The sequence below is a fragment of the Octopus sinensis genome, unplaced genomic scaffold (genome assembly GCF_006345805.1).
Source record: "Octopus sinensis unplaced genomic scaffold, ASM634580v1 Contig18907, whole genome shotgun sequence".
NCBI lineage: Eukaryota > Metazoa > Mollusca > Cephalopoda > Octopoda > Octopodidae > Octopus > Octopus sinensis.
In genome coordinates this window covers 168,872-181,477 of record NW_021836127.1, presented here as the reverse complement: position 1 = coordinate 181,477, position 12,606 = coordinate 168,872, and the positions used below count along the sequence as shown (strand labels likewise).

Sequence of the window (12,606 nt, the reverse complement as noted above, 5' to 3'; positions counted from 1 at the left end):
CTGTCAACCCTCTCTATAGTGAACAAAATGTCCACGTCAAAACATCATATTAACTATTGTCTATAGCAGGGGTGTCAAACTCATTTCGCTTCGAGAGCCGCATTCATAATAATTTCTCATTAAGAGAAAATTAATTCTGATATTTATTATGATGAATAACCAAAATAAAAGAAACTAAATTATTCAATCATCGCCCTTTAATTTTAGTGAGAGCTGCTTCCAGAGGATTGAAATCTTTTTTTAGATACAATTATGCTTCTTTAGGTTGAGATACAATTATTTCTCTTTAGGTTGTATTCTTTCGGTATAGCGATTAACTTGTTACATATCAAACAATGTATTTTTCCATCAACCCTTGTGGAAGAATAGAGAAGTTCCCATTTATCTTGAAACACTCTCCGTTCATCTTTCAAGCACCGTTTCTTTTTTATTCCAGAAGAAGCACGTGACATTGAAAAACGCGATTTAAAAATACAATTAAAAATTTTAATTAAATGTAAAAAAAAAAAAAAATATTTTTTGTATTTTATAGCCATTAAATCAGACCGCACTTATGTTTGCCAAAGTACGCTGAGAGCCGCACCTATGTTTGACACCCCTGGTCTATAGTGAACAAAAAAATTTGAAAAAGGAATCAAAATAACAATAATTAAAATATAATTACAACGATTATTTAGTTTAATCACGTAATTGGTTATTTTTTGAGAATGATTAGTTTGATAATTTTCAAAAATTTTTTGTATTTCGTATACTTTCCTCTTTGTTCACAATCATTCTCAAGAAACAAAAATTCAGGTGCCTTCGCATATTCATTAGCTTCATATAGTGTCGGAACATAATTTTGTTCATCTTCCTCTTCAATTCGATATTGCTGTATTAGTTTTCTCAAAAAGTTCTTTGTAAAATTGACGTCGTCAATTTGATCATTTTCAAAAATCAACAGATTTTTTTCCGAGTCAACAGCTAATTTTCTGTTCACCAAAAGATTAAAAACAATCCAGTTTCGTATTGTTCTAATTTTCTATTGAGACTTTTTGTAAAATTTTCAATCATAGAGGTTTTAACTATTTTATTCTCCCCACACAAAGCACGGGAAGGAATTCAATATCGATTTTTAAATTTCTTAAGCTATCCATTTGATGCTTGAAATCCTTGAATAATACAAACTTTCGCCATTTTTAAAGACATCAACTTCAAAAGATATTCATTGAATATGAACCCAAATGATCGTTTTTTAACGAACCATTCAAATAGATCTCTGTCGAATGATTGAGACTTGGACAAGTAAATTTTCTTCTTTTTTGGTCATCTAGAAAAGTAAGTATTCCTTCAGAATTTTTCAGAATTTTGAAATAAACAATAAATCACGCTGTGTGTACTTCTTTTGAAAAAAAAATGGCAGGCGTTTTCGATTTCCCACCATGCTAACAACTGTAGAACGTGCAATTTATTCATTTAAAGAATTTTAAATATACCGATGTAAAAATATTAAATTTAACTATTCTTTAATAGTGAACACCAAAATATTTCGATAAATGATATTATACATTTTTAAATTAGTAATATTTGTTATTGTGAATTGCATTAATATGGCCTGTTCACTATAGAGGGAGTTAACTATGGAGAGGGTTGACTGTAGATTATTGTACGGATTTTGACAGAAAGTCATAGCAGACAGATATTCAATAATAACCACAATGCTTTGAACACCATCATTTAGAAACAATACATACCTAGCCTAAATTCACTATATAAATTTATTTTGAAAAAAGTAGATAAGGGTCCGCATGTTCATTTAATTATATGTATTTTATAAAGTTGTAAATCTTTATATAGTGATTTATTGAATTTAAAGCAGGGGTGCGCAAGTGCGGCCGTGAGTCGATGAATGTGCGGCCGTGGGCACAATTAGATCATCGAGCAACTAATCTTAAATACACCCCTCGACATTAAAATCCGGACAGTTAATAAATCGTCATTTTTATTATCAATTTTATTAAATTAAAAACTTAAGCATGCTAATATCATCTATATTTTTTAATTTTATAATATTTATCCATAAATCTTTTTAAAATATTGAGAATAAAGCAAAAACCGATTTTTCAAGACAAAAAATTCCGGACAAATGTCAAAAAATAAAATATCAGTAATGAATATGCTTTCCTTTCGATTTATATAACTCTAAACTACGAGTTTTCATCGAATTTATTAATTTTCGATTAAAATAAATTGGAATTTTATTCTTTTGTTGATGTTTATTTTTTGGTCGATTTTTTGTATCATCCCTCGATAATTCATATTTAATTTTTGACCAAATATGTCCAATGGATTCATATCGGGGGATTGTGCCAGCAAATCGACTAAATTAATTTTGTTTGCAGAAAAATACCCCTTTGTTGTTTTCGAAGTATGACATGGGGCATTGTCTTGCTGGAATATGAAGCTGTTTAATCCCATTTTAATGGCTGATTTTTCCAGATTGTTAGCAAGAATGTTTATATATTGTCCTGAGTTTATTTTTTCATCGATGAAACATAACGAACCCATTCCAAAATATGAAAAGCATCCCGAGACCATAATTTTTCCGCCACCACACTTAACAGTGGGTGATAATTTGGATTTTTGAATTCATTTTCCCTTTTTCGGTATATTATTTTTCTTTTTGATGCATAATAAACTTTAAAAGTACACTCGTCTGAAAAAATGATTGATCTCCATCTCTCATCATACATACCAACAAATATTTTCGATATTTCATATTTTTTGAGTATTTTTTTTACTTAACAATGGTTTTTTCTTTGCTACTCTTCCAAATAAAACATTCTTGTTTAAATTGCAAAGTGGCTTAACAATATTGTTCAAGGTGGCATGTCTGGGTATACGGCCGGCACTGAGGCACGAGAGACGTGAGTCTAGCTAACTTTTTCAGCGCATTTCGCTCTCGATATTGCGGGGAAACTGCTTATCTATTCGCGCGTCCTCTCAATCAAAGAATTAACATCATAAATTCATTTAATTAACACTCGAACTATTGTTTCAAAGAACTCATTCGGTCTCGATGACAATGGGCAACTTATGCGATCACTTTTATTAATTAAAAAAAATTACTATACTAATATCGAAAAAATAATGCAGAAAATGCGCGGCCGTGGAAGAGAAGGAAAAAAATGCTATGCGGCCGCAAACCAAAAAAGCTTGCGCACGCCTGATTTAAAGTTTTAAAATTAAATACTTCATAGTTTTTTATCAATGTCACACCCGTTTTGTGGAAACAACTAAAGATTACAATCTTTTGGTACAAATGTTGCAAGGAGAATCCATAACTACAGATTTCAGGTTCGCTATTTTCTTCTTTATTCATTATAACGGGACCGTTTCCGAACTTTAACTTCGAAAGCGCAAGCATTAGTGTAGATAGATCAAGCATCTATGTTTCTGATTAATCTCGAAGCTTTAGACATTAGCTTTTAAATCGCATATAAGCAAGCGTCAACGTTTTTCCAGAAATTCTGTGTTAATATCCCTTTTAAAAAACTGATTGTTGAACATTCGATTGTTAAAAAATCTAATAAAAAAATACGTGACTATCTAATTAAATCTCAATTCTCTATAAGTTGAATACTTCGTCAGTGGAAAAAAATCCGAAGATATTGAGAGCAAACCTCTTAGTGGAGTTTATTTTTTAAATTAAATGATTTACACAATCAATAAATTTTAAGTTTGCACGCATGTGGAAAAAGAGAGAGCCAAGTCTGAAATCTTCTTTATTTGACGGTACTTAAGGTAAAAAAAGCAGGAAAATTTGTTTCGCAGGAATAAACAAATATAAAAACATTTTCTATGAAAAATAACATTAATACAAAATGAATGAAATAACTATTTAACTCTTTATCAAAAATGCTCAAATATGTCTTCCTTACCGAGCAGAAAGTAATAATTAACGAATAGAATTTTAATTTATTAAAAAATACATCAACACTAATGAATGATTCATCAACATTAAGCATTGATAAGTCCACTAATGCTTTCGCTTTCGACGTTAAATCTTGTATCATAAAATATAAGTAAATGTAACTTAAACGAAAAAAACAGATTTCAATTACAATTTTGGAAGCGGAAAAACAATTTTTTAATAGTTATTAAAAGCTTGTCAGGAACGTAACACACAAATAAAATTTAGATGTTAAATTTTTGGAAATTGGTACGCCAACATTAGAACTCGCGGTATATGATGCAACGACAATTTATGAATCATGAAAATATCGCAAGTAGAGTTTCCCTATCGGCTTAAAATGAGTTGATAATCTCTTTTATATGTTCTTCGGCTACCATGTGTGTCTAAGCAACGGTCTATTTCAATCTCAAACTATTTTCGCCCTCAATGTAAATTTTATTCTAATTACTGTCAAAGAAAATATAGAAATTAAAAAAACAGAATTCGTATCTTATCATAAAGAAACACTTATAATTGCTACATTTCTGAAATAACATTTTATATTTCTTTTTATGTCCAGAAATAGTACAAAAACTAAAAACTGAGAATTTTTATAAGCGCCAAACGATTCTTTCATATCCTGGGAGTCGACATGAGTAAGGCTTTCGACACCATCAACAGGAGCAAATTACTCATCATGTTGAAGAATTATCGATTAAGACAGTCTGCGCATGATAAATATGCTATTGTCTGAAACTGAACTACATGTCAGAGTTGATTCTAAGGAGTCTATAACATTTTCTACCAATGCTGGAACCCCAAAAAGAGATACGCTATCACCTGTATTATTCATCGTATATCTGGAGGTAGTTTTGAGAGATCTAAGAGAACAAATCGAATGTCTGAAAGATAACTTAATGGGACTCATTTACGCGGGGATGTCAGTTTTGTCGCTAAAAATCAGGAATTTATAGACGTTATTGCAGAGAAAACAAAAACAATTATGAGAAAATGGTCTCTCAAAGTCAACGAAGATAAAACAGAATTAACCTCTATCGAACAAATGCCTACCCGCGTGGAGCAGAAGTGGAGGAATACCAAAAAACTCGGATCTTTACTTGGCGACTCAGAAGATATCACACGACGGGAGATCTTAGCCATAATACCACTCAAAAAATTACAATCAATTTGATTGAGAAAAAAAGTTTATGCGTCATTTACAACTCAGGCACATGGGGAACTTTAAAGAAAGATATAAAACGACTTGACTCTTTTCATATAAACTAACTAAAAAAACTCTTTGGTTATTCTTTGCAAAGGAAATTTCGAACAAAAATTATACAGGCTGACTGGATGTATACCAATAAGTCTGGATGTTATTGAAGCTCGTTGGCGCCTTTTTGGTCATATTTTACGGATGAAAGAAGAAACATCTTCGAATGCCGCCATGAAGGAATTTTTCTGTTATAATGAATTTCCAACTTATAGAGGATGCCTAAGAGGATCTCTTCGTCATGAAATTTCATATAGGATGATATTTTAATTAAAAAATAGATAAAATATGTTTCTACAGCTTACATATCAACTTCCAGTAACAAAAAAACAAAGATGATTTGTATTGAAAGATTTTGTCTAATGAAGCTCCTTAAAATGTCTGGAAATAATTAGTAATAATATTTAGGCTACAGCGAATAGAGAAGCTTGGTGATTGCAGACACGTAAATGGTGATAGAGCTGTACACTAGTTGTAAAAAGAAAGTTTATAAAACCCCGGATAAAGTATATTAGTCATTTAAACTGTAAAACAGTCCAGAAAGTCATAATAAGCAGCTATGATTAATAGATAAACATTAAAAAATAGATCTATACATTCGGTAAAAAGATTTATAACCTGTGCAGAGAGACCAAATCTAATAATGTAATCATAACAAACATGTTTGATAATAATAAACGGATTTTAAATTTTTCAGTAAAACCAGACCGTGTGACAAACCCGTGTCAAATAGTTGATATAAAACATTCTTTAAGCATGCGCTCTAGATTTGAATTGCTAAAATACATTCCAGATATTTTATTATTTAAGACATTTATTAATGACCAAAGAACTACAGTAAACCAATTAATTATAATCTCCGTGATCCCCAACGCACTTTGCAAGCGACAGAGCTTCTCCAAAAAGGTTCGATCCTGCCCACGGTGATAGACCTGGGACGACGATGTCCCCTGGGGTCAGAGTTCTAGAATTCCATTTTCGGCAGGAATTAGGTGCCCTCTGAATCAATTGGCTTGTGCCATCTAGGCATCATAAATCGCATAACATAGGATTGTTTATATACTATTAGAAAAAAACAAGTGAGTTCATCCTATCTTGAAATAAATTTATTATCCTATTGATTAAATGTCGTTTCTGTAATAATCTTGAAAATTACGTTAGGAACTGACTGTAGGTTTCACTAAAATTCAGTGATGTAAAACTATTGTAATATAAAGTAGAATGCTAAAATAACTCACTTTTGGCTAATAACTAAAAACAATTTAAAATGCTGAAATATTAACATAACTTAACCACTCTGTCCAGGAAATACATAGGATTAACAAACTGAGAACTCTGTTTTGATAATATGGCTAATAATGAATGTAGTTGGTGATTATAGATTATCTACACCCTTGGAATTAAAGATTATAAATAAAATCTAAATAATATTTAAATTTTAAATAGATTATATATTTATTAAATACAATTTTAGCGCTTAGGTTTAGTTGGCATTAAACGCTAGTCTAATTTATTTTTAAAATAATTATATTAGATTAAAATGATGCTTTTTATTCTCAGAATTTGGATTGGACTTTTAGGTTTAATCAGTTTAATGAGCAGTTTTACATCGTTTAAATCTCATCGTTATTTGGGAGTACGTCTCTATGTTAATTCGATCGACCAAGGTTAATCACAATAAAATAATTCCAAATAGTAAATTCTCTAACTGGCCGATTATTTTCTGTTTGGACTGCACTTTCTGGTATAATAAGATTCTACACTGCTGTAATGTTCCATGATATAAAGTATATATATTTTAGTTAATATATAGTTTGCAATTTTTGACTTTTATGTCATTTTTTATTGCTTTTTTACATTTTATATCTGAGTTGTATGTCTTTCACAACTCAAAAATCAAATCTGGAATAGTTATGCCAATTTTCATTGCCGGTATATATTTAATTTTATTTCTTTAGGGTTTAGTATGATTTTTATGCTATCTCAATCCTGGGCCTACATTAGAGCGTATTCTTAATGTTGAACTTCATTTTTTTGGTTTAATTTCTGAAATAAAGATTTTTTTACTAAATTAATGGTTTAAAAACTAATTATTTGAATAAAAAATTAACCAGTTTTAAATTTTGGAGACAACTTTTAGTGTCCCGTTTTTATCCTCACCTTGATAGAGCAGTGATATAGGTCTTCAAATATTTATTGTTGTTATAATAAATAGAATAGAATATATAATTTTTAATAGAATTTTTTATTAAAATTTTTGAGTTATGCAGTCTTGTATAGTTTCTAAACCATCTGGAAATATTGAAATTGTTACTCGACCTATTCCAGAAATCAGCCCAGATCAAGTTCTTGTCCAAGTCAAAGCAGCAGGAGTTAACCCAGTTGATACATATATTCGGAGTGGTGTATTCTTCCCAAATCAACCGTATCCCTATACACCAGGCATTGATGGAGCAGGAATTATTACTAAAGTAGGAGCTAATTGTAAAAATCAAAATGTAATTTTTTGTCATTATTTATTTTTTATTTCAAGATTAATGATCGTGTTTATATTTTTAAAGCAACATCTCCATATGGTACCTATTCAGAGTACTGTGTGGCCGAGTCCTCCTGTGTCATGCCGTTACATCCAAACCTAACATTTGAACAAGGGGCAGCTCTAGGCATTCCTTACTATTCAGCTCACCGAGCTCTTTTTTTCTGGTTAGTTACTAACACTATTCTAACAGTGGAAATGCAAAACCGCAGGAAAAAGTATTTATACATGGCGCAAGTGGGGCGGTTTGTGTTTTATAGAATAATATTAGGTTGGAATAGCCGCCTGTGAAATAGCACTTGCAGCAGGAATGGAAGTATATGGGACTGCAGGGACTAATGCTGGGAGAACTATGCTTTTAAAACTGGGTGTTAGAAAGGTCTACAATCATAAAGAAAATGATTATATTCAAACAATTATCGTATTTTAAATATTTATTATTTAGGACGCAAATATGAGATTTGATTTGATTATTGAATGTTTAGCAAATGTTAATCTTGCTAACGATTTTTTTATTTCGACATTTCAAGGAAGAATAATTGTTTTCAATATTTTTGACAAATTTAGATTGTGGGAGCTCGGGGAGATATTGCAATAAATCCACGTCAGATCCTCGCCGGAGAACTAACCGTCCGGGGGATGTGCTTGCTCAATGCCAAAAATGTTTATTAATAATATAATATATTAACTAGTCGGAAATTGAATCAAGTGCAAATGAAATTCATCGTTTAATTGATGAAGGAAAAATTAATCCAGTCATAGGATCTACGTTTGAGCTAAATCAGGCAAATGAGGCCCACAAAGAAGTTATTGAACATTCATCTGGCACTTTTGGAAAGATTGTCATTTGTCCGTAAATTTCTTTTGGATTTTTACTAATTTGTTGAGTTTGGTTATTAATTGTAATTTTTGGGGATTTTTACTAAGTTTTTTAAGTTTCACAGTTCGTAAATATTAAAAATAACTTAATGGTTAATCAACGAACAACATAGTAAACCGTATTAAAACTAAAGAATGAATTCTATACTTATCAGATAATTTTAGGATGACCTTGGTTAACATTAACCTTAGTTAACATTTTTCTGGAATTGAAAAAAATTTTTTTTTTAATCTTAAAGGTTTATTTAAAAATAACGAAATCAACAAAAAAAAACTAGCTATTATGAACTGGCTCGCAGGATTGAAAGACAATTCTCGCGTAAAACAGCCAGCGAGATCCTCTGAATGAGGAATATAAATTCCCTCGGATCTCTGGAGCGGTGGGTGCACAAGCGGCCAAGTTTCTTGAGATGGGCAAGCGTCTTGGCCCCAAAAACACAGGAGGTTTCAACAGCAATTGGCCAAAAGCAAAATCATGTCTCTTCTTAAATCTGTCTAGCCAACCGTTTGAGGCTTTAAAAGGTGTTCGAGAATCCAATTTTGTCGATATTTTTTTCGCAATGGCTTTGATTAATGTACCCGAAATAGAAAAGAAATCTTCCCTCAATCGACGAAAAGCATTAAAAGTTAATTCGTCAAGTTTTTCAAATTGATTTGTTTCATTAGAAGCTTGTTCAACTTCATCTATTTGAACTAATCTTGAAATGACTGATCCGGTATTAATGAAAGAAGAAATGCTTTTTTTATTCGGGAAATAGTGCCTTTGCTGGCTTGCTTATCTTGAATTTTTTTGCAACTTCTCTTTCAGAAGAAGTTTGTAGACACTTTGCAATTTTAATTTTTGTTTCAATAGAAATCTTGGAAGGCATTACACAAAGAGAAGTATCAAACGTTCAAAAATAATATTATTCAAAAAAATATTATGTAATAATATTAAAATAAATTAGTAAAGTGCCCCATAGTGGGGTTTTGATAATTTCCAAACTTGGAAATTATTGCTGAAAAATGTACTAAAAAATAAAATCGCCCCAAAAACCGAGGGTGCCCCAAGGCGGGGTTTTTGTTGGGGCGGGGTTCGACTGTATTTTGTATTGTGCCATATAATTTAATTACATGTGCGCCTTTGATTAAAAACCGTTTTTTGTGTGAAGGTGGTGTTTTTTTCACTTTTTAAACATTTTAAATGGTTTATAAAATTACGAGTCTTTGATATAATAACAAAAGAAACAAATTCAAGCCCGGATAGTTAAAAGGGATCAATAAAAAATATCTGAGAGCTTAATATTCGCGATCAACTATCGCTAATTTCATCAGAAAATTTATTAAATATGTTCCCACTGAAAAAATTAAAAATTCAAGGAGACCAAAAATTTTTAATAAAGACGATTTTTCTATTTTACTCAACCTGGTTAAAGAGAACCCTTCAAAAACAGCTGATTGCATAATGATCAACGTAAAATTCACCAGCAAAACAGTAGGAAAAAGATGCATCGCAAATTATTTAAGAAGAGAGCAAATATATGCTCGTGTATGTAGAAACAATTTTTGAACAAAATAAATTGTGAAAACGCCATAACTTTCAAAGCATTTTACTACTGTCCCAAACACTGAATGGATGAGGACAGTTTTCAGTAATGAATGTAGTTTCAAATTTTTTAATTTAAAAAATCGGCAATATAGGCCTTCAAAAAAGCAATCTTTTATTACTAGAAAGTTATGGTCTGCGACTTTTATCTTATTACGGAATGGTCTCGTTTACTTTTATAGACGGAAATATGAATTCTTCAGTTTATATTAACACATTATGTAACCATTTATGAGAATTAGAAAAAAATGGAGCACAGTGACTATTTTCTAACACGATGTTATTCTTCCAAGATGACTATGCGATCTTTTTCAAGAAAAGTACAGTAAATTTTTTACCATAGGCGCCTTAATGACCGTATTTAAATCCGATCGAACATATATGAGCTCATATAAAGAAGGAATTAAACAACTTCCATTCAAAGAATATTTCGGACTTGATACAAAGTCCTAAATATTTGGAACTTAATACCGACTGGTTTTATTAAAAAAATTAATCCCAGCTTGCCGAACACAATTTTTTTAATTTTTCCGTATGCTTCTTCCTAGCTATCGTTTACCTTCCGTCATCAAATTGTTGGTCCATTGCTCGATCAAGTGCACGACCAACTACATGAGGACTGTCGACAAAGACTTCAGGACAAAACAGTATCTATGATGCTGAATCGGTGAAGTAACATTCATAATGAACCTATTATTTGTGTTTCGGTTGTAGCGTTGGATAGAGAAAGCTATCTAATTGACACTGTGGACACCTCTGGAAAAAAATGCAAAATAATTCTACAAAGATTAGTCATTCTGTAGAAATTCGGAAGGAACTTGAAAAGACTTATATGGACTATGAATGTACAGCTATCTTAGAAAAAGTGAAAACTCTGGCTGATCAAGCATTAATACCTTTCCACTTACTTGCAATCTAATGGACTCAGCATCTTGGGAAATCTCTTGTAACTGTAGAGATTCATCCCGGTTTGGCGAAACATTATGAATATGCTCTTCCGACTCTGATTAATTTCAAAGCAAGAGCTAAACCATTTAAGCAATACATGTTAGCTCCAAACTTAATGAGTAAACAATCCTATAGCTTGTGGAAGTCGTCAAACTATTAACAGTTAATTTCTGAAAAAATTTCACTTTTCAAAAAAATTCTTGGACCAGCTGCCCCAACAGCTAGAATAGAATCAATCTTGTCGACTTTTGGATTCCTACATTCGAATTTACGAAATAAATTTGGAATTGAAAAGGCTGCCAAACATGTCTTTATTTACAAGCTTTTATTTCACAAAAATCTGTTTTAAATCACAAAAAATTATGATTTTTAGCAACCCTGTTAAAAAATGATAAATTATTGAAATAATTAATAAAAACAATATAGTTGCATTGTATTTCGAAAGAATAGGTTTTTTGCGGAAGGCTTTGTCGCAACTGTCAAAGTAACCTTCCATCGCTTCGCTAGCAGGTGCGTCCGAGTTCATTCTTATTACATGTCTAAATAGCCTCAATCTGGCATCTACCACATTTTCGCTGATGTACAAACACATACACTTGTTATAGATATCAGTGGTTTATATTCTTTACGACCACTCCATTTCGAGTAAGCTTCCTAGTTGCCTTCTATGGAACCAATCCAGTTTCAATAGTTCGTTGGAGGAATTTTCCTATGTCACAGCGTTGTACAGTAGGATCGGTTTTACAAACGCGTTATAAAGGCCGCTTCTGAAGTCAATTCCGAGTCTTTGGCTTTTAGCCATCTTTTATTCAGTTTGGCCATCGTTCCGTTACCAGTGTTTTCCTCTTTAGTATATCTTCGGTTTCTACTAGTAGATAACTGAGGTTTTTTCGTAAATAATTTCCTATTCTTCTTAATTTCCATAATTCCAATTTTGATTACATTTACGCTGAGAAGCCATATCACAAGCTCCGAAGATTCATTTTCTAGTAGGTATTGGAGTGTGGTCACGTCCCATGATACAGAATCTACATCCTCCGTATAATATGTCTTTTCTACGTTTCCTGTATAACAGTTAACTATTTACAGAGTCCAGATACAAAGTAAATGGTAAATCGTTAAGAAGAAAGGAATCACCCTGGGATGTTCTAATTTTACTAAACGATTTAATTTGTTAAAATAAAAGGATAGAATAATATATGAGATCTTTATTTAAAATAAATATCTAAATAATAAAATGATTTTAACGCAGAAAATATAACATAGATTTTTCAATTTATTTGAATGGTTATTTATTCCGCGATATTTTTGCGAATTATCTTTGCGCAGTGGCAGTATCGTAGTCAATGAGGTTTTACCGAGGCGCGATTATTGCTAATTGAAAACTGCAACCAATTCCCGCACGTCTTTGCTCTGCTAGACGATGCAATTTCTGTAAGTCCACTAGTGGG

General features: G+C 31.5%; 1 protein-coding gene and 1 non-coding gene across 2 annotated transcripts; both read left to right on the top strand.

Moving 5' to 3' along the window:
• The first annotated feature begins 4,674 nt into the window (after positions 1-4,674).
• Positions 4,675-8,263, top strand: LOC118761969 (zeta-crystallin-like). Its single transcript, XM_036500171.1, has 5 exons — positions 4,675-4,874; positions 6,768-6,874; positions 7,470-7,705; positions 7,741-7,914; positions 8,015-8,263. The coding sequence occupies exons 1-5, from the start codon at positions 4,675-4,677 to the stop codon at positions 8,171-8,173; spliced, it is 876 nt and encodes a 291-aa protein (XP_036356064.1). The 3' UTR covers positions 8,174-8,263.
• Positions 8,264-12,472: 4,209 nt separating this feature from the next.
• On the top strand, positions 12,473-12,606 carry LOC115231842. Its single transcript, XR_003883554.1, has one exon. It is a non-coding gene; the product is annotated as a U4 spliceosomal RNA (small nuclear RNA).

What these genes read in the sequence shown, in the direction of transcription:
- LOC118761969 (XM_036500171.1), top strand. Translation starts at nt 4,675, where the DNA reads ATGCTATTGTCTGAAACTGAACTACATGTCAGAGTTGATTCTAAGGAG. An exon ending in GGACTCATTTACGCGGGGAT is followed by an intron (nt 4,875 to 6,767) that starts GTCAGTTTTGTC and finishes TTTTATTCTCAG; the next exon opens with AATTTGGATTGGACTTTTAG. An exon ending in TGTTAATTCGATCGACCAAG is followed by an intron (nt 6,875 to 7,469) that starts GTTAATCACAAT and finishes AAAATTTTTGAG; the next exon opens with TTATGCAGTCTTGTATAGTT.